Source organism: Hypanus sabinus, chromosome 16 (assembly GCF_030144855.1).
Source record: "Hypanus sabinus isolate sHypSab1 chromosome 16, sHypSab1.hap1, whole genome shotgun sequence".
In the NCBI taxonomy this organism is placed as follows: domain Eukaryota; kingdom Metazoa; phylum Chordata; class Chondrichthyes; order Myliobatiformes; family Dasyatidae; genus Hypanus; species Hypanus sabinus.
In genome coordinates this window covers 69,111,169-69,134,244 of record NC_082721.1, presented here as the reverse complement: position 1 = coordinate 69,134,244, position 23,076 = coordinate 69,111,169, and the positions used below count along the sequence as shown (strand labels likewise).

At 45.0% G+C, this 23,076-nt stretch overlaps 1 protein-coding gene across 1 annotated transcript in view; it reads left to right on the top strand.

The window, feature by feature from the left end:
- LOC132406413 (microtubule-associated serine/threonine-protein kinase 1-like) overlaps nucleotides 1-23,076 on the top strand; it is a 180,377-nt gene that overhangs the window by 44,953 nt on the left and 112,348 nt on the right. The window contains exons 2-6 of the mRNA XM_059992053.1: nucleotides 573-661; nucleotides 4,739-4,814; nucleotides 16,443-16,521; nucleotides 18,394-18,554; nucleotides 21,480-21,555. Coding sequence (XP_059848036.1) covers nucleotides 573-661; nucleotides 4,739-4,814; nucleotides 16,443-16,521; nucleotides 18,394-18,554; nucleotides 21,480-21,555 — 481 coding nt within the window. The remainder of the gene's footprint in view (nucleotides 1-572; nucleotides 662-4,738; nucleotides 4,815-16,442; nucleotides 16,522-18,393; nucleotides 18,555-21,479; nucleotides 21,556-23,076) is intronic.

Below are 23,076 nucleotides of genomic sequence, written 5' to 3'. Positions count from 1 at the left end.
CTCACAGAACTACCACTCACTGGATTTTTTTTTTGCTTTTCGCACCATTCTCTGTAAATTCTGGAGACTGTTATGTGCGAAAATCCCTGGAGATCGTATTTTCTCTGATACACAAACCACCCCATCTGGCACCAACAATCATTTTACAGTCAAAAAAACTTAGATCATATTTCTTCCCCATTCTGACATTTTGTCTGAACAACAACTGAACCTCTTGACTACATTTGCATGCTTTTTTTGTGTATTGAGTTGCTGTCACGTGATTAGCTGACTATATATTTGCATTAACAAGCAGGTGAACAGGTGCACCTAATAAAAGGAGTTAGATATAGTGCTTAAGACTGGGAGAGATCAAGGCAGAAAAGGAAAGCAGGAACAGGAACTAGACTTAGATGGTGAATCACAATCCTATTAAGTGGCAGAACAGGCTTGAAGGGGCAAATGGCCTACTCTTGCCCCTGTTTTTGATATTTCTGTATTTATAATGAACTCAGCCAATGGCTCTGAAGATGTTTATCTGTATGCTGACATTAATAGTTCTGATTCTCTTCTATGTTTGTTGTTCTCTGCAGTTGTCGAACCAGCAACAGGAAAAGCTTGATTCTGACCAGCACATCACCAACCCTTCCACGGCCTCATTCACCTCTCCCAGGACACCTAGGTAAGGCGTCAGGTTCCTTGGCTTTGGCCCTTTGCCACTGAGAATAATACCACTGCATAGGAAAGGTTTAGAGGGATAGGGACCAAATAATGGCAACTGAGTACGTTGTTGGGCTGAATGGCCCATTTCTATGCTGTACGATACTATTACTAAGTGAAAAGGAAGGTGAAAGATCAGCTTTCATTGTCACCTGCAGTGAAACGCATCATTTGTGTCAAATCAAATCAGTGAAGATTGTATTGGACATCCTGCAAATGTCCCTACACTTCTGGTGACAACATAGTATGCCCACAACTCACTAACCCTAACCGAATGTCTTATGGAATGTGGGAGGTAACTGGAGCACCCAGAGGAAACCCACATGGTCATGGGGAGAACATTCAAACTCTTACAGACAGTGGTGGAAATAGAACCGTGATCTTACAGCTGGTGCTGGAAAGCACGGCATAACCCTGCCGCCCCATGTTTTTCTCACAGTCGCAAAATACTTCCAGTGACCCTGGTTCCAAATAGAGTTGTTGGCCATCAAAAACTAATCATCTGGATGTCACAGAATTAGGGTGGTAATATTACTAAGCTGGCTACCTGAGCCAACTACCATGGCAACTAGTAAATTTAAATTCAGTTAATTAAATATATATATACCCAAAGTAAGCTATTGTCAGTAATGGTAACTGTGAAATTACAGGCAATCCTGGGGTTACAAATGCTCAGCTTATGCATGAATGTGCTCCCATAGTATTACTGCATTCAGATAGTGTGTACATACACTCATTTTTACAAGTTCAAGTTTGTTATTCAACCGTACACATGTATATAGCTATATAAGACCACAGGACATAAGGGCAGAATTAGGCCATTTGGCTCATCGAGTCTGCTCCACCATTCAATCATGGCTGAATCCCTTTCCCCTTTCTCAGCCCCACTCCCTGGCCTTCTCCCCATAACCTTTAACGCTGTCTCTAGTCAAGAACCTTTCAATCTCAGCCTTAAATACACCCAATGAACTGGCCTCCTTAGCTTCCCGTGGTAACAAATTATACAAATTCACCACTCACTGGCAGAAGAAATTTCTCAGCATTTCTGTTTTAAATGGACACCCCTCTATCCTGAGGCTGTGCCCTTTGTCCTAGATTTTCCTACCATGGGAAACATGCTTTCCACATCAACTCTATCTAGGCCTTCTAATATTTGAAAGGTTTCAATGAGATTCCCCCCTCATCCTTCTAAATTCTAGCGAGTACAGACCTAGAGCCATTAAATCGTCCTTGTATGATAACCCTTTCATTCCTGGAATCATCCTTGTGAACCTCCTCTGGACCCTCTCCAATGCCAGCACACCTTTTCTTAAATGAGGAATCCGAAACTGTTCACAATACTCAAGGTGAGCCCTCACAAGTGCCTTATAAAGCCTCAGCATCACATCCATGCTCTTGCGTTCTAGACCTTTTGAAATGAATGCTAACATTGCATTTGCCTTCCTCACCACCAACTCAACCTACAAGTTAACTTTTAGGGTATTCTGCACAAGGACACTCAAGTCCCTTTGCATCTCAGAGTTTTGGATTTCCTCTTCATTTAGAAAATAATCTGCACATTTATTTCTACTACCAAAGTACATGACCTTGCATTTTCCAACATTGTATTTCATTTGCCATTTCCTTGCCCATTCTCCTAATCTAAGTCCTTCTACATCCTACCTGTTTCCTCAACACTACCTGCCCCTCCACCAATCTTTGCATCATCTGCACATTTGGCAACAAAGCCATCTATTCCATCATCTAAATCATTGATATACAGCATAAAAAGAAGTGACCCCTGCAGAACACCACTAATCATTGGCAGCCAACCAAACAAGGATCCTTTTGTTCCCAGTCGCTGCCTTCTACCAATCAGCCAATGCTCTAACCATGCCAATAACTTTCCTATAATACCATGGGGTCTTAACTTGGTAAGCAGCCTCACATGTGGCAACTTGTCAAAGGCCTTCTGAAAGTCCAAGAATAAAACATCTACTGCATCCCCTTTACCTATCCTATTTGTAATCCCTGCAAAGAATTCCAACAGGTTCATCAGGCAAGATTGTCCCTTAAGGAAACCACACTGACTCTGTCCTATCTTGTCCTGTGTCACCAAGTACTCCATCACCTCATTTGTAACAATTGACTCCAACATCTTCCCAACCACTGAGGTCAGGCTGACTGGTCTGTAATTTCCTTTCTGCTGCCTCCTCCTTTCTTAAAGAGTGGAGTGACACTTGGAATTATCCAGTCTTCTGGCACCATGCCAGAGACCAATGATTTTTGAAGGATCAGTACTAATGCCTCCACAATCTCTACCGCCGCCTCTTTCAGAATTCTACGGTGCAGTTCATCTGGTCCAGGTGACTTATATACCCTTAAGTACATAATACATCTATTCTGGTTCTTCCTCATTTTTCCCAGAAACTCGCGGCATTGCTCTCTGCTGTCATCCTTGCTAGCATCTCCTTCCAGTTGACTTTGGCCAGCTTCTCTCTCGTACCACTGTCATTTCCTTTACTCCACTGAAATACGGCTATGTCAGACTTTACTTTCTGCCTATCAAATTTCAAGCTGAATTCAATCATATTGTGATCACTGTCTCTCAAGTGTTCTTTTACCTTAAGCTTCTTAATTGCCTCTAGTTCATTACATAACACCCAATCCAGAATAGCTGATCCCCTAGTAGGCTAAATGACAAACTGCTCTAAAAACCATCTCGTAGGCATTCATCAAACTCACTCTCTTGAGATCCATTACCAGCCTGATTTTCCCATTCAACCTGCATGTTAAAATCTCCCATAACTATCATAACATTGCCCTTTTGACACACCATTTCTATTTCCCATTGTAATCTGTGGTCCACATCGCAGCTACTATTGGGAGGCCTATAGATAACAGCCATCAGGGTCCTTTTACCCTTGTAGCTTCTTAACTCAACCCACAAGGATTCAACATCTTCCATTCCTATTTCGCATCTTTCTACTGATTTGATGCCATTCTTTACCAGCAGAATCAAGCCACCCAGTCTGCCTGTTTTCCTATTCCCCTGATACAACATGTAACCTTGGACTTTCAGCTCCCAACCACAACCTTCCTTTAGCCATGATTCAGTGATGGCCGCAACATCATATCTGACAATCTGTAATAGTGCAACAAGACAATCCACCTTATTTCTTATACTCCATGCATTGAGATATAACACTTTGAGTACTGTATTTGCTACCCTTTTTGATTCTGCATCCCTACTGTACTGATACTCACACTGCTGGCTGCCATTTTGTCCTGTCGTCTGCCTACCCTTCCCGACAGTCTGATTGCACACTAATTTCGCTTTTTTACCAGCTGTCCTATTTTGAGCCCTTTCACTCTGGTTTCAAAACCCCCGTCACATTAGTTTAAACCCTCCCCAACAGCTCTAACAAACCTGACCATGATAGTTTTGGCCCTCCTCAGGTTCAAGTGCAACCCATCCCATATGAACAGGTCATACCTCCCCCAGAGGTCCCAATGATCCAAGAACCTGAAGCCCTGTCCCTTGGACCAGCTTCTCAGCCACGCATTTATCTGCCAAATCATCCTGTTGCAATCCTCACAGGTAGCAATGCAGAAATTACTGCCCTGTAGGTCCTGCTTCTCAGCTTTCTAAATTCTCTCTTCAGGACCTCTAGGTCATTGGTAGCAATATGTACCGAGACATCTGGCTGCTCTCCCTCCCCCTCCAAAATTTTGTGGACACAATCCAAGACGTCCATGACCGTACAACCTTGGAGGCAACATACCATCTGGGTGTCCTGCTCATGTCCTGTACACAGGTCATATGTGACACTTGCAGGCTGCCCCAGCTCATCCTTTTGTGAATTGGTTGTTAATGCAAAAGACCAATTTCACGCTATGCTTTCATGTACGTGTGGCAAGTCTGAGGTCGGGCAGCATCTGTAGAGAGAGGAGAACAATAGATAAGTTTGTGTCTGTGTCCACTGATGCTGAGTTTGTTTCGGTGTTCGGTGTGAAGAAGCCCCAGCTGACCTGTCATGTGTTTTGTTCCTTTATTCAGGCAGCAGTCCCTTGGACAGTCCTCGGAACTTCTCTCCCAATGCCCCGGCTCACTTCTCATTTGTGACTTCTCGAAGGTATGGCCACTTTTGACTGGAGGGAAGAGCTCTTGGGTGTGGTCCAGAGGGCAGTAGTAAACATGGGTGCATAGGGGAAATCCAGATGCTGTGATGTGGGGCAAAACAAAGCAAACTACAGGTGGAACTCTGAAGGTTTGGCAGCATCTGCGTAGGAAGAGGCATGGTTGCTGTTTCAGGACTGATGAAGGATCTTGACCTCAAACCACAACCGCTCCTCTGACCAGCAAGCAAGCAGGCATTTGTCAAGTGTGATTGATATAGTAAAATGCCCCAAAGCAGCTCATAGGATCAAAGTCAAGTTTATTGTCATTCTTCCATATACACATATACTGCCAAATGAAACAATGTTCCTCCAGATCAAGGTGCACAACACAGTACATATAACTCACATACAACACATAAAGTAATATTACCAGAAATAAATGGTCAGTTATAAAATACATACCAGAACGTTTACATTTAGCATCAGGGGCATTTACAACACAAGTTATAATGCTATTGGCACTTCTTACACAATGAGACCTAGGTGGTAGCAGGGATTTCAGTAGTCTCGTGGACTGGGGGAAGAAACTGTTTCCCATCCTAACAGTCCTTGTTCTAATGATATGATACCTCCTGCCTGATGATAGGGGGTCAAAGAGATTGTGGGACTGATGGGTGGCACCCTTGGGATTGTTATCAAATAAAAATTGAGACCGAATATGAATTGTATTGAACTGATTGTGAGAATGTAACAAGTACACATGTGGTTGATTGATCACATGATGAATTAATTGGACCTCCTCCGTGCGCAGAGCTCTCTCTTTCACATGAGCCTTTTAGCATATTTTCGTCTCATTTGGCCCGATTCATTGCTCCTGCCCAGTGTGTACCATGACTAACTTGGCTCAGCAAGAACAGTTAACCCTAATGCTCAGTTATTGTTCTTGCTCCGCACATACGTAATGGAATAGAAACAGAAACTGCTGGGAAAACTCTGTGTCAGGCAGCATCTTTGGTGAGAGGGACAGAGGCAACGTTTCAAGTCAAAGACACTTCATCCGGACCGAAATGAATTTTAAAGTCTGGAATTTGAAACCAAGCTGCATGAGGGGCAGTAGACAATTTGGTTGCAGGTGTACTGTTTTGACATTTAAAGTAAAAGTTTGGTAAAGAGACTGAAAGATGAAATTTCAGAGCAGGTGGTTTGCAGCTGAAGGCTAATTGGCCATTTTGCGACAGTTCCGTTTGGAGATGAGCAGGAGGTCATAGCTGCAGATATCTTGGAGGGTTGCACGACAGAAGAAAAGCACCGAGTAAGGTCAAGGATAAGAATTTTAAAACCTCAGCCTGAAACGTTTCTTTCTACTGTTACGAATCCCGTAACTGGAGAACTTACCAGCAGAGATAGAGAGGTCTGTTGAAGTCTGATGCCACTATTTTCAAACGTTTTTATTTATAAAGGGACACAAAAGTAAGGTTAATACATATATTCAGATAGTGCACATCGTCAACACTCAATCTAATGCGCGGGTATAGTAATAATCATCATTAAGAAGTGAGCTCTACGGTTGTCTAGGGGTTAATAGATTGTCCGTTGGAAATATAAAAGTCACTCAGAAGGCTGCAGGCCTCAGCCCTTTGAAAATCGCTGGGTTTCACGTGGGGCGACCGAGAGAGAGAGAGAGATTGGGGGAGAAGAGAAAGAACTTGCCGATTCTTGATGAAGCTTCCATGAAATCGGGGGAGCGTTGGTTTCCTCTCCCCAATGTTAGTTAAAAGCGGTTTTCTGTGATTCCAGCCACAAATTCCAATCCTGGAATCTAATGCACGTGGCTTCCTTCAGAATGGCTTCCCGCTGCTGCGGGAACGATCTCTTGTGTCTTCTTGGTGCGTCTGAGAGGGCTGTCCCCCTGAGACTCTCCTTTATACTTCCTCACGGGGTCGCAGGTGTCAATCAGGTTGGGATGATGCAATCTCTCTCTCAACCAGCCCTCCTTGCCCGAGGGCTTTTCACGTGGTCTCCATGAGACAATAGTCGCTGTCATCTTATTCTGCATCCCGGGTGGGACGTGCAATTTGGCACGTTTCTCTCTCTCTCTCTCTCTCTCTCACTTCCTGGGTCTACTGACCCCCCCATCCCCCCAACAGGTGCTCTTGCGATTCTCACAAAGGAGGGGGCTGGGATCATAACACCTCCCCTCTTAAAACATTTTTACCAGCGGTTAAAATGGAGTGGTACACAGTCTTACAGGAGTTTTGAATCTAACACAATACACAAGTTTTTCTTTTCACAGAGTACTACCATTATAATTCAAGTCAGTATCTAAATAGTTAACGATTACAGTGTCCCTTTCTTTAATATCTTAACATTGCGAACCGTACATCAGACTTCAATTCAATAACCACCTATTTATTTTTTTTCTCTTAAGCAACAGAACTAAGGAGGTGTGACCTTAGCTTAGGAGCATTTACAAAAGTTTACACGAATACTAATCGTTTCAGTCGTTTAACTTAACCGGCAGGTCTCCAAAGGGTTGTCTTTATTATTCACAGGCTTGGGCGCAAACCTGTTCAACCTGCTTGGCTGTCTAACAATAGCATCTCCATTAACTGTCGCCTCTTTTTCAGTGAGCCCCCCGTGGGGAACTTGAGTAGTTTTTCGTGGTGAACTCCCGCCCGCCCCGTTCATTGGGGTTATTTTAGCAACACCATGCCCCAGACAATCTCCACCCAATTCTTTGATTTTACCCAAGTGGCTGGCCCTTTTATCAGTCCCCTTCAGGCTATTGGTTAATTCTTCGCTCAAGTAGCCTGTCAAAGACAGCCTTTTCACACCCCATCCTGGCATAACAATAGAGTGGGGGGCCCCGCTATCCCCCGGCTCACTCTGTGAGCGATCTGCCAGGTTCAAGATTTCTTCCTTCGATTTGGAAACTACAGACTTTCCGTTTCCTTCAACAACAATCCTCATCCCCCCATTCTTAAATTCTGCGTTAACTTTGAACCCACCTTCGAGTACAAACACCGGGGAACTCACACTTCCCCCGGTTACCAAGGTTAACCCTTTTCCCACTGAACCAAGTCTATCTGACCCACAAGGACGGCTGCCCCATTCCCCTGAATCAGATACCTCAGACGACTTCTGAGCTCCGTTGCCAGGTTCAGCACCACGTGCATCCCCATCTCGGACCCACTCAAACGGGACATTTGCCTCTTCCAGGCTTTCAACACCCGTACCTTTTTCAAATTCTAACTTCCCCCGATCCTCCCAGTTACTCTCTGGGCAGCTCCCACCCGGGGAAGGTGCAACCCTGCGAGCTGAAACAACCTCCTCGGCCCTTTCAGCAGACTCCTTCGAGGCAAGGGTACCCTTTCCATCTAGGACTGCCCTCACCTCATTATCGGGAACACCTTTAGAACTCTCAAGTTCTTCAAACAATTCTGCCAAACCAGACAGATCATCCATGTCCAACTCGGGACCTTTTAACAGCTTTATCTGTTTCTCATCTTTATTTCCTACCTTTAGGACCTTTCTCTTCGCTAAGGGCAGATCTATCTCCTTTCCCTTACGCCCTTTCACTTTACTACTCTTCGTCTTACCACCCTCTGAACCCTCATGGCACAGGGTCATCGAAGACGTCTTGGCCAAATCAAAACAGGCCAGGTTTAAACTGCTCTCGTTCTCAGCTGTCTCTTTCGACATGCTGCGAGTGACCGCGCCGGCAAGATGGTCCTTGGGCGCTAGGGGCGGGGCCACCACACTCGCCGGTCGCCAGGTCGGCAGCATGGCTGACCAAACCTTACCCCCGCTAAGTCATTCCCCAGCAGGATGTCCACGTCAGCTCCCGGGAATTCTGAGGGCACCCCTATTTCAACTGATCCATACACTAGCTCACAATCCAGAATGACCTTATATAAGGGTACCATTTCTATCCATTTATTTATTCCTTCCACTTTTACCATGCCCGTTTCCCGACCAAATTCTAGTACCTTATGGCTAACCAGGGATAGTTCAGTGCCCGTATCCCTCCAGATTCGTACGGGAACTGGTGTGTCTCCCTCCGTCACAGACACGGTTCTGTGTGACAGACAACTCCCAGAGCCCTCTCGTACTCTGTCTACCTTCGGCTCTATGGTCGATTTGCTGATTACCACGGCACACCTGATAGGGACTGCTGCTTTCCCTCTTCCTATCTCCTTTCTCGGAGCAAAGCATCGAGATGCAATGTGCCCCTCCTTTCCACAATTAAAACAGGTCAAACCAGGAACCCTCTGGCCGTCTTGCCTTTCCCCCTCAACCTCACCGCTAGCTCCCGGTGGAACCTCTGCCTCACTCGTCGGACTTTCCCGATCGTTCCCATGGCCTCTCTGGGGACCTTTATTCGAGGAAGTCTTTGTCTTGTGGGTTAGAACATATTCGTCTGCAAACCTAGCAAATTCTGACTTATCCGGCTTCTCATTCAAATACATCCGGATCTCCTCCGGAACACGACTTTTAAATTCCTCGATCAAAAGTAACTCCCTGAGACGCCCATAATCCTCGTCCACCCTTTCCGTGGTGCACCAACGGTCCAAGAGCACCCCCTTTTCATGGGCTAGCTCGGTATACGTTTGATTCCACTCTTTCCTTAAATTTCTAAACTTTTGTCTATAGGCCTCAGGTACCAATTCGTAAGTCCGGAGAATGGCCTTCTTTACCTCATCATAATTCTCCGCTCCTCCCTCCTCCAGGGACAACGCCGCATATGCTCGTTGGGCCTTCCCCTTTAACACAGTTTGTAACAACGCCACCCACTGCTCTTTTGGCCACTTCTGATTTACTGCCACCTTTTCAAAAAGCAAGAAATAACTATCGACATCTGTCTCCTCGAACGGGGGCACCAATCTCAACTCCCTACTAACATTAAACCGCTCCGCTTGGTCCAATCCTTGATCTCTTCGCTCGTTTCTCATCTTCTCAATTTCCCGGTCATGTTGCCTCTGTTTCTCTTTCTCGGCCCGTTCCTTCTCTTTCTCGGCCCGTTCCTTCTCTTTCGCGGCCCATTCCCTCTCTTTCTCTTCTGCTTCTAGCTTCTTTAGGTGAATTTCATGCTGTCTTTGCCTTTCCCTCTCTCTCTCTTGCCTTTCCCTCTCTCTCTCTCTCTCTCAACCCTTTCTCTCTCTCTCTCAGCCGCTTCCAGCTCTTTTAACTTAATTTCACGTTCCAACTTTAATTTCTCCACCTCCAACTGAACCGTCCCACTTGATGGTACTTTGTCAGGGATATCTTCCAATACCTCATCTTCATTCTTTAAAAGATGGGGCGACCGAGAGAGAGAGAGAGAGAGAGAGAGAGATTGGGGGAGAAGAGAAAGAACTTGCTGATTCTTGATGAAGCTTCCGTGAAATCGGGGGAGCGTTGGTTTCCTCTCCCCAATGTTAGTTAAAAGCGGTTTTCTGTGATTCCAGCCACAAATTCCAATCCCGGAATCTAACGCACGTGGCTTCCTTCAGAATGGCTTCCCGCTGCTGCGGGAACGATCTCTTGTGTCTTCTTGGTGCGTCTGAGAGGGCTGTCCCCCTGAGACTCTCCTTTATACTTCCTCACGGGGTCGCTCTCTCAACCAGCCCACCTTGCCCGAGGGCTTTTCACGTGGTCTCCATGAGACAATAGTCGCTGTCGTCTTATTCTGCATCCCGGGTGGGACATGCAATTTGGCACGTTTCTCTCTCTCTCTCTCACTTCCTGGGTCTACTGACCCGCTCCCCCTCAACGGGTGCTCTTGCGATTCTCACAAAGGAGGGGGCTGGGATCATAACACTACACCAACACTAGCTGACCTGGAGAGTGTTTCCAGCATTTCCTTTTTTCATTTCAAATTTCTAGCATTTGCCATTTTTATATGTGCTTTCAACTGATCTCTTTGACCCCATTCTTGCCAATCAAACAAGGGGTTGGAGTTGGAGGGCCTGTGTGGAGGAGGTCATGGGGAGGGGACTTTTTACTGAGGTTTGCAAAAGTGCAAGATGTCCACTGATCTGTGGCAATTGCTTTTGGAGAGGTTAGCAAAATCCTTCTTCAGAAGTTAGAGTTATCACAATGACTCTAACAGTAAGCTTGTTATCTCGTGAGTTCAGTCTATGCACTCCCCGAGTCTGGGCGTCCTTTGGGTGCTCTAGCTTCCACTTGTCTCCCATGTATAGGTCGGTAGATTTATGTAAATTGCTCCAACTGTGTATTAGAGTGGTTAAATACGAAGAGAATAAAAAAAGGGGATTAATTTAGGATTAGTGTTAATGAGAGCTTAATTGACAGTGCGGACTCAGTACGCCAGGGAACATTTTTTTCTTATTGCCCAAGTCTGATTCATGTTCAGAGAGTCCTAGAGAGATACAGTACTGTACAAAGATCTCAGGCGCATGTATATACACACACACACACACATATATATCAAGGGTGCTTAAGACTTTTGCACAGTACAGTATAATGGATAAAATAGGAAGGTGGTTGGGGAACAGAAATAAAAGTACTTGGCTTTGTGTTAACTTGGTAGTATTAAGTGTTATTTAGTAACTGGAAAGAATAATATATGGTACTATGTAAATTTCTTAGGCACATTATCTATATGTATGTGCCTAATACTTTTGCACAGTGCTGTTCAGAACAGAAATAGGCCCTTTGGCCCACTGTGTCTGTGCTACTCATTGTCCACCCATTTATATGAATGCTACAGTAATCCAATTTTTTCTCATTGACCTTCCTCGGGCTCTCCCATTTGCCTGCACGGTACGGGGAATTATCAGTGGCTAATTAACATCCCAAACTCCAGGTGGAAGCCAGAACACCTGGATAGAGCAAACGCCTCACAGGGAGAGAATGCAAACTCCATGCAGACAACACCCGAGGTTAGGATCGAACCCAGGACTCGGAGTGTGGGGCAGCAGCACCTCCGCTGTGCCACCCCAAGATAACAATGAATAAATAGGACAGGTGAACTAAATTAATGTGTGATTGGGAAATATGTAAGTGAGGCAAAGGGCTTTCTACTAAACTAATACCCGTCATTTCAATTCTACTTCCCACTCCCATTCCAACGTGTCAGCCCATGGCCTCCTCTACTGCCGCGATGAGGCTGCACTCAGACTGGAGGAGCAACACCTCATATTCCATCTGAGTAGCTTCCAAACTGATGGTATGAACATCAGTTTCTCGAACTTCTGGTAATTGCCTCCCCCGCCTCCCCTCACCATTCCCCATTCCATTCCTGTTTCCCTCTACCACCTTATCTCCTTACCTACCCATCAACTCCCTCTAGTGCTCCTCCCACTTCCCTTTCTTCCATGGTCTTCTCTGCTCTTCTATCAGATTCCCCCTTCTCCAGCCCTTTATCTCTTTCACCAATCAACTTCCTAGCTCTTTACCTCACCTGTCACCTTGTATTTCTTCCCCTCCTCCTTACTGTGACATCTCCCCATCCTTTCCAGTCCTGAAAAAGGGCCTTGGCCCAAAACCTCGACTGTTCTCTCATTTCCATAGACGCTGCCTGGCCTGTTGAATCCTTCCAGCATTTTGCGTGTGTTACTCATAGCAGTTAACAGATTGATCCTTATGAGTGGAGGTGTGTATATAACAGTATTTGCGAACAGGTTGTACTGTGGTTGTACAGGGGAGAGTAAGTGTGAATGAGTGATTGAAACGTCTACATGTGCGAATGTGAGGGTGGTATGGCTGAGTGCAGCAGAGGTGAGACTGAACGGCAGGGTTTAATCATTCGGCTAAATTTAGTGTTTTAACATTTCGGTGACTGTCGAGAAAGGAAGAATGAGGCTTGCTTTTCTACCCTGGAAACACAAGAAACTGGGGATGGCATTGTAGCATAATGGGATGGCATGATAGCAATCACTTCACAACACCAGGCATCGCCGATCAGGGTTCTATTCCCACCACTGTCTGTAGGGAGTTTGTACATTCCCCCCCACATGACCCTATAGGTACAGTACCACCTGGTGCTCCAGTTCAACTCCACTTTCCAAAAATGTATGGCTAGAACTAGCGAGATATGGGGCTTTCTATGTTGGCGCCGGAGGCGTGGTGAGGCCCTACCCCTGCACATCATGAATGATGATGCAGGCAACGTATTTCTCTACATTTTAATGTACACGTGACAAATAAAGGTAATCTTTTAAAAAAAAACCTCTTTAAGATGCTGGAATCTGGAGTAATACACAATCTATTGGAAGAACTCAGCAGGCCCAGAAGTATCTGTGGGATAAAAGGAATTGTTAACGTTTCAAGTTGAACTGAAACATTGTCAGTCCCCTTCCTCTCACAGATCCTGCTTGACCCACTGAGTTCCTCCAGCAGATTATGTGTTCTGTTTCTGTGCTGCCTCTTCCAACCTCCTACACCATAGCAGTTAGAAACTTTTGAAGTGTTTTCTTTCTTCCAATGTAACATGGCAACCAAATTGTGTTTTTCAATGTCCCACAAACAGCAACGTGGTAATAACGCTGTAAACAAGTTTGACTTCATTACTGAGAGGAATAGCGGCTGGGGCCTGCCTTTTGCAAGATTGCAGGGCTGTTCCTCGGAACTTGCTGCATTTTGTGCATTTCAACAGTTGCTCTCCTTGGAAAAGGTCTCCAGTTTTTCTACATATCCGACTCAGGTTTAACATCACTGGCATGTGTCATGAAATCTGGTGACACATTTCAGTACATTGCAACACATAATAATAATAATAAAATAAAACCCTTATGTTACAAAAAGAAGTGTATATAAAAGATTAAATTAAATAAGTAGTGCAAATACGAGCAGATTGTATAAACAACCCTTGAGGAGGTTTAGTGAAAAGGAATGGTGTACAACTATACGCTTCTCTTTGGAGACACAAGAGACTGCAGGTGCTGTAATCTGGACTAAAGCCACAAAATGCTGGGGAGTCGGTCAGCATTTGTGGAGGCAGTGGGTGGTTGACTTTTCAGGTCAAGACCCCCTGGGATCTATCAGATCCACTTGAAAGAGGAAGTCAAGTTAACATCTCTGTGCTTCGGGTTCATCAGCCTGGAATTTGTGCTTGAGTCTGCATGGTCGTCTTTCGTGGAATTCTACCAGCTTGGTTTAAATTTGACCTAAGGAGAGACGTTCCTGGCTAACTGCTTCCCTCCTCCACCTATAGTGTCCTCTCTCTCACCTCTCTGCTCTACTAAAGTCCTTTCTGCTGCTGTACTTGCATCTGCGTGAGGAAGCTGGTTATCACAGACAGCGTCCTTCCTCCTGGGTCAGCGTGGCAGCGTAGCGCCTAGCCACCAGTCAGAGGATCGGGGTTAAAAACCAGCTGCTGCCTGTAAAAACATTTGTACGTTCTCCCCATGGGTTTCCTCCCACAATCTGGTTTCCACCCCCCCCCCACCCACCCCACTTGCAGGCTGTCCCCAGCACATCTTCAGATTGTGTTGGTCACAGAAGCAAATGACACATCTCACAGTACGTTTCGACATGCATGTGACGCATGAAGCTTTTCTTTAATCCCCTAACTCGATCAAAATTTCTGCATGTGTCATTTCCGAACGTGGGTGCAGATGGATGAGTCGCTGCAGGACTCAAATGGTGTCTGCACCTCTGCGTTACTGAGTCTGGACAGAAGTGAAGCAATAACCACTGCCTGGTTCTTCCTCCCATGTGCATGTCCCAGTGCATTAATGTTAAAGAAGAGCTCCATCAGGTTGAGTCTGTGCTTTGTCTTAATTTGTGTTCTGATGCTCCATTGAATCTTTGCATTAAACCAATTGAGAGTCAACTGTGGTGTAGAATCTAGCTCGTACTATATGGGGAGCCATTGATATTTCTCAACCAGTTGTTGCTGTAACCTGTTTTTTCCCTTACAGCCATGGTCATCGCAGTGACAGGTAACTCTTCTCTGTGCCGGGTGTTTTAGGTCTGATCCTATGCTCAGGTTTGTCTTATGCTTCAAGGTGGCAGCCATCTTGGAACACGTAGTGATGTCATGTGACTAGGCCTCCCTAGGTCCTTTTCTATATCTATGTGTGTGTGATGCATGTTAATCCTCAATGTGCTTCTGAGATTAACCAAACTGCAACTAAACCAGCACAAATCTACAGTCTAGCACCAATAAATAATGAATTGCTTTAATTTTGTACCGTGTCTGGAACAGCCAACCAGGGATTTCTGGAGATAAGTCATTGTTGGAATGTAGGAAACATTGTGGCTAATTTCTGCTCAACAACATCCCAACCTAAAAAAAATTCTCTGAGATCCTTGTAATAAGTGGGTAAGTGTTGGTTAGGGTATTGGATGTGATAGGGGAACTTGGAATCAATCTGCAGGCCAGCCGACATCTGTAGAAAGAGGAAGTGGGCTGGAAAAGAGTGAGGCTAGGAGGGTGAGAGTGGGAGGTGGAACCTCATCCCCATTGGAACCCATGAGTTGTTTCTGCAGTGCCTGGGTTGTGTTGCTGACTTGGTTTTTACTCCAATGTTGAACGAAAGGTTAAGGATTCCTCTATCCTCGCTGTGTGAACTGGTTCTTCAAAGGTCTTTGTGAAGAGCCTTTCACTCCCAGTGAAGTCACAGAACAGGCTCTGTTACAATTGACCCATAAGTAAACGGACGGGACATAAACCAGAGACAGTATCCAGAGGAATCCTTATCCCATGAAACTGACTCTGCTTTTTTTTTAAGGTGGTGTCTTCCAAATGCTTAGCTAAACCCTTTCTAACATGGAATATAAATCAAATTATTTACTTATTTCTCCTTCCTTAACAATTGTATTCTGAGGGTTACTTATGACATTTGAATAAACCATTACTACTTAGTTCATTAATGTTTCAATAGTTTTAAATTTGAAGCTAACTGCATGAAAAAAAATACAAGCAATAGGGGACCATATACGGTAACTGTTCAGCAACTCTAATACATTTCCAGAAGGTTTAAACTAATCTATCAGGAGTGGGGAGGGCTGAACCACTGGGTCACCCTTCTACCAAATTAGTTTGAAGCATTCCTAACTGCAGTAGCAAGCTTCCCTGCAAGGATATTGGTCCCCTTGAAGTGAAGAAGGAATCTCATACACCAGATAGATTTACCATATTATCAAGGGGACGCATGGGGTAGAAAGTAAGAATCTGTTTACCCTGGTTGTGGGGGGGTGTCTAAAATTAATTTTAGATCAATCCTACTTCAATGCTGTTGGCTCAAAGCCTCATAGTGTTGTTTTTCTCAGAAGCTGTTTATTATTCGAGATACGGTGAATACCTTCTCTCGTCCCAAGGTAATCTTGAAAACCTGAAACTTCCACGCATCGTTCTAGACTTCTTTCTTTTGCTACTTTCCCAGTAGCTACAAAGAGACAATTTGTATTTGAAGACTTTCAGGGCAAAAATGACTTTCCCCTGGCCCAACAGTATTTCTGGCTTGAGAAGAGAAATCGGAAGCATCCCAAGCTGAACAAGGAATCAAAGTGGAAGTTCAAATGTCTAACACCCTCTGCTCCTAAATCTAATGATTCCTGAAAATTTAGTTTGAGAGGTGATTTGATGATCATCAACATAGTTTATCAGCTAAAGGGATTAAAGGCCATTGTTACTTTCAAACTAGAATGGATGTGCACACCATTGTCTGAAATGTTTCCTTTTGTGTTCTCAGGGCAGATGGACGTCGATGGTCCCTTGCCTCCCTGCCGTCCTCGGGCTATGGTACCAACACTCCCAGTTCCACTGTATCTGTATGTGCTACTTCTTTCACTTTCACCACTGAAGGTTTAAAAAAGAAGCATGCATTAAGAGTCAATGCTGGATGTTCTCTATGGTGTGAACCATTTCTAACTTCATCAACAGCAACCCACACTTATGCATTGTATACTGGAGTGCCGTCACACAAAGGATATCTACTGATTTTATTTAGAGGCGTGGCACAGTCCAGGCCCTTCTGGCCTGACGAGCCCAAGCCACCCAGTTACTCTCATGTGGCCAATTGTGTAACCTGTACGTCCTTGGAATGCGGGAGGAAACTGGAGCTCCTGGAGGAAAACAACGCAGTCACAGGGAGAATTTACAAACTCCTTACAGGCAGTGGTGGGAATTGAACCTAGTTCACTGGGCACTGTAATAACGTTTTGTTACACTGCCATGCCTCCTTGGAGAGGGTACAACAGCTACTTCTGGTACTTGGTACAGACAGAATCGGCTGCACCTGAACAAGAATGGGATAAATATACTTGTAGGGAAGCTTGTTTGTGCATTTAGGGAGGGATCTACCTAATTTAGCCAGATGGATGGGGCTGAGCCACATGGTCACCCCCTGCCAAACTAGTTTAAAGCCTATGTGAACAAACTACTTCCCAGCAGGAATATTGATCCCTTTGCAGTGGAGAAGGAGTCGAAAACAAAAGACAGGTTTACAGTACTATGAGGGGCTTGGACTGGGTGGATAGTGAGAATCTATTTACCCTGGGGGGGGGTGTCTGTAACATGAGGGGATGGAGATAAGGAAAGAGTTTAGATGGGAGAATGAGGAAAGGTATTAACTTAATGGGATGTCTCCATGTATTTCTCATGGGGGCCCTTTACCTGGCTGCAGTGACTCATTGAGTGGCCAGAGACAGTTGAAGGGTGAGATGAGGAAAGGCTGAACGAGCCAGAAGGTAACTGACTGTTGAGCTGATGATGAGATAGGAGGTGGAAACAGAGTATTGGAGCAGTACCGCACAGAAACAGGCTCTTTCACCTATCTAGTCCAGGCCGAGCTATTATTCTGCCTAGTTCCATCGACCTGCACCCAAGCCATAGCCCTCCATACCACGTAACTATCCAAATTTCCCATAAATGTTGAAATCAAGCCTACATCCACCATTTCCACACTTGCAGTGAAGAAGTTCTCCCTCAGGTTTCCCTTAAGCATTTCACCTTTCACCCTTAACCCATGAGGCCTAGTTGTAGTCTCACCCAATCTCGACAGAAAAAGCCTGCTTTCATCTACCCTGCCTATACCCCTCGTAGTAGTTACTCCTGAGTGAGGATTAGGAATCATTTACGGTGGTGGGGGAAAACCAACCTAAAGAGCCCAGGTGAGAGTTGTGGGTGCATTTGGGGCTTTCAGGGTTGGTTAAATTCAATTACATGTCTAGTTCTAGCCCCAATACCTAAGGATGATGAGAGTGAGCTAAAAAGGGCAGAGAGGTGATACTCCCGAAAGTGGCTATGGATGAAGGACTGTGGGGGCAAGTTTAAGGTAGAGAGACTGGTAGCTGTTCCCCACGGAAGAGGGAAGAGAACTGAGGGGGCTGCTGGATTATACTGGGCTAGTTTCAGGTGCTCCAATTGGGAGTAGGGAATTTGGGACAGAGGTACATGGGGAATTTGAGGAAGAGCTTCAAAGGGCCGAATAGTCTCCTTCCTTCCTCTGTTGGCCAGGTTGGGGAGGAGGGAGCGGCGAAGCATGAATTCAGGAGCTCCAAAATGGAGGGTAGTGAGCGATGGTTCCAGCAGCCATATTGGGCACTATCAGAGGAGGGAGCTGCATTCCTACTGATTTCTGGATGCTGGGGTTCAATTCATCCCCTCTCAGTCAGACCTCCTTTCACTTTGAATCCTCGCAGTCTTCGTGCTCGTCGCAGGAGAAACTCCACCAGTTACCCTTCCAGCCCACGGTGGACGAGCTGCACTTCCTGTCCAAGCACTTTGGGAGCACAGAGAGCATCACCGACGACGATGGGGGGCGCCGCTCACCAGCTGTCAGGCCTCGCTCCCGGAGCCTCAGGTCAGCACTTCCCCGGCTGTGATCTGGTGATGTTTTTCTGGTAGGGAGCTGGTGTGGCCACAAAGGGCCAAATGGCAATCAGCTGTGCTGTTACACTCTATAAATTTATCAAAGAGGCACAACTGTCAAATACTCGAAACTTCTCTCATTGATTTCATAGAACATGGAAAACTATTGCGCACCACAGGCCCTTTGGCCCAAGAAGGAGCTCCGAACCCTCAGTCTGTTCTAAGATCAATCTAGCCAGTTTCTCCTACGTAATCCTCCATTTTATGACATCCACGTACCTATCTAAGAGTTTCCTAAATGCCCCTAACGTATCTGCCTCTACCATCAGTCCTGGCAGGGGGTGCCACACATCCACACTCTCTGTGTAAAGAATTTACCAGTGCTATTCCCCATACTTTCCTCCAATCACTTTGAAATTTTGTCCCCTTGTAAGAGCAATTTCCTCCCTTGGAAAAAGTCTCTGGTAGTCCACACTATCTATGCCTCTTATCATCTTGTACTCCTCTATCAAGTCACATCTCATCCTCCTTTGCTCCAGTCAGAAAACCTAGATCATTCAACCTTTCTTCACAAGACATGCTCTCTAATTTATGCTGCAACATCACCACGAAGGTCTTGAACTCAATTCCCTGACCAATGAAGCCCAACACACCATATGACTGCTTAATAACCCCATCAACTTGCACGGCAACTTTGAGGGACATGGATCCCAAGATCCCTTTGTTCCTTCGCACTGCCAGATATCCTATCATTGACCCTGTATTCTGTCTTCAAATGTGACCTTTCGGAATGAATCACTTCACACCTTTCTGGGCTGAATTGTCTGCCATTTCTCAGCTGAGCACTGTATCCTGTCAATGTCCCATTGCAACCTGCAACAGCCCTCCACACAATACACAACTCCACCTACGTTTCTGTCATCTGCAAAGGTTGGTGGAGTTGTGGATAGTGTGGAGCAGGTGTTCCCAACTGGGGTCTATGGACCCCTTGATTAATGGCATAAAAAAGGTTGGCAAGCCCTGGTGTGGAGGGTTGTTAGGATAAGTGAGGATATGAATCAGACCAGACTCATAAAGTGGAATCTTGTATGACCACAGCACCTTCCAACCAATTAGCTTTGAGATTTGCTCTTTCATCATGGGAAAACATGTAGCCAGTTCATGGATCCACAAACACCGTTAGATCCTTAAAGATAAGCTGCCCTGATAACATTGGCCTTGTGCTCCTGTGATAGAGATGTCTGTTTGCCTTGATAGACTAACATACTGAAGAATAGCAAGGAAAGAGAGCTGAGATCATAAGATAGACAATAGACAAAAGGTGCAGAAGTAGACCATTCGGCCCCTCGAGTCTGCACCGCCATTCTGAGATCATGGCTGATCATTCACTATCAATACCCAGTCCCTGCCTTGTCCCCATATCCCTTGATTCCCCTATCCATCAGATATCTATCCAGCTCCTTCTTGAAAGCATCCAGAGAATTGGCCACCACCGTCTTCCGAGGCAGTGCATTCCACACCTCCACAACTCTCTGGGAGAAGAAGCTCTTCCTCAACTCTGTTTTAAATAACTGACCTCTTATTCTCAATCCATGCCCTCTGGTACTGGACTCTCCCAACATCTGGAACATATTTCCTGCCTCAATCCTATCAAATCCTTTAATTATCTTAAACGTTTCAATCAGATCCCCTCTCAATCTCCTCAATTCCAGCGTGTACAAGCCCAATCTCTCCAATCTCTCTGCGTAAGACAGCCCTGCCATCCCAGGAATCAACCTAGTGAATCTACGCTGCACTTCCTCAATTGCCAGAATGTCCTTCCTTAAACCTGGAGACCAAAGCTGTACACAATATTCCAGGTGTGGTCTCACCAGGGCCCTGTACAAATGCAAAAGAACATCCTTGCTCTTGTATTCAATTCCCCTTGTAACAAAGGCCAACATTCCATTTGCCCTCTTCACTGCCTGTTGCACTTGCTCATTCACCTTCATTGACTGGTGAACTAGGACTCCTAGGTCTCTTTGCATTTCTCCCTTACCTAACTCGACACCGTTCAGACAATACTCTGCCCTCTTGTTCCAGCTTCCAAAGTGGATAACTTCACATTTATTCACATTGAATGACATCTGCCAAGTATCTGCCCACTCACTCAGCCTATCCAAGTCTCCCTGTATTCTCCTAATGTCCTCTTCGCATGTCACACTGCCACCCAGTTTAGTATCGTCAGCAAACTTGCTGATATAGTTTTCAATGCCCTCATCTAAATCATTGACATAAATCGTAAAGAGCTGTGGTCCCAATACAGAGCCCTGTGGTACCCCACTAGTCACCTCCAGCCAGTCTGAGAAACACTCATTCACTGCTACCCTTTGCTTTCTATCTGCCAACCAGTTTTCTATCCATGTTGAAACCATGCCCCCAATGCCATGAGCTCTGATTTTACTCACCAATTTCCTATGCAGCACCTTATCGAATGCCTTCTGAAAATCTAGGTACACAACATCTACTGGCTTACCCTCGTCTAACATCCTTGTCACACCCTCAAAAAACTCCAACAGATTAGTCAAGCAAGATTAGTCAAGCAGATTAGTCAAGCAAGATATAGGAAAAGAATTATTATCCCTCTCAACCCCATCCTCACATCTTCTCATAATATTTGATGCCCTTACTAATGAAGAACCTATCAACCTCCACCTTAAATACACCCAATGACTTGGCCTCCACAGCCACCTGTGGCAATGAATTCCACAGTTTCACTACGCTCTGGCTGAAGAAGTTCCTCCTTACTTCTGTTCTAATGGCATGGATTGTGAACGAGTGACCCATGTTCTTGTAATTCTTTATACTACATCAGAATGCGGAGATGTTCTCCATGGGTTGTTGACCTAAATAATTTTTGGCTTCTGATCTGTTCCAGCCCCGGGCGCTCTCCTTCCTGCTACGACAATGAAATAGTGATGATGAACCATGTCTACAAGGAAAGATTTCCGAAGGTAAGGAGCAGAAGGGAATTGGTCCAGGGTCCATTTAGTCCAGACTGTGAATGACATACTTGCTTCAGGTGTTGTGACTGTAACAAGCTGGTACTGAGAGTGAGGGCATGACGCAAAAAGTGAGTAAGCATCTCCAACTTTGATCTGGAGCCTGAAGTGGTTTGTTGCTGTGTGCTACATATGGACTGCCATCTCATTTTGAAGTCTCTTCTGTTTTCCACTCAATATCAGTATTCCTGTGTTCTGAATACCGTTACAAAAACCAGCCTCCCTGCCATGAATTCTCTGCTTCAATAAAGCAGCCAACATAATTAAAGACTGCACCCACCACAACATTCTGTCTTTGCCCCTCTCCCATTAGTCAGAAGATACAAAAACCTGAAAGCACATACCACCAGGCTCACAGATAGCTTCTATCCCAATGCTATACACTTGAATGAACCTCTTGTAGCAAAAAATGGACTCTTAACCTCAGAATCTACCTTGTTGTGATCTTGCATTTTATTGTTTCCCTACTCTTCGCTTTCTCTATAGCTGTTCTGCATTCTGTTATTGTCTTCCATTCTACCACCTCAATGCATATTGTCCATACATATTTGATCTATATAAACAGTATGAAAGACAAGCTTTTCAGTATAATTTGGTACATGTAACAATAATGAAACAATACAGATAAAGGTGTGGAGCACTCATTTTGCCCACCTATTCCACTTTGACCTTGGCGCACCCATTTACACAACTACTACATAATTCTTACTGTGTTCCCATCAGCTCCTCCCTAATCCTTCTACTCATTTACACACTAGGGGCAGATTACAGAAGCCAAATAAGTAATTTGCCAACCAGCACATTTTTGGGACATAGAAGTGAACCAGTTACCCGGGGAAACACACACACACACACACGCTCAGGTAGAACATGTAAACTCCACATACAACCAGCAAAAACAGCTGTTTGTGTTGTTTCATTACTCTCAGTGGAAAACTTTTGTTCGTATGCCATTTGGGCAGATCACGCCACACAGAAGTATATTAAGGGAGTAAAACAAAACAGAAGGCACAGTATAGTATGTTGAAGTTGTGAATTGATAATAAATTTACTTCAGTATTATAGCCTACTGTTTCTCCATATTTAGCAGAGAAGTGACTTGGGTTGGCCACAAACTAGAGGAAAAGGGGAAGGTGTTTGTACTGAAGGGCCCAGTGATTTGCACATAAACTTTTTTCACTGTTTGGAATGTCTGGAATCAAGGGGATAGCAGAAATAAAGTTAGGCGAAACTTCTACACTCGAAGGTATTGACATTAAATTCTCTTCTCCAAATGTCACATTGCTGAGCCAGTTCTTCATTTTCAGTCAGACATTGAGAGATTTGCAAGGGATAGTGAAGAATGCTAGTTTGTGGGCTTAGTTCACAGGTCAGGTACAATTCTATTGACTGATAGAATATACTGGAGGGGCTGAGTGGACTTTACTGGCCCTAACTCTTCCAAAGCCACAATAGACAGAAGGTTTATTTTTG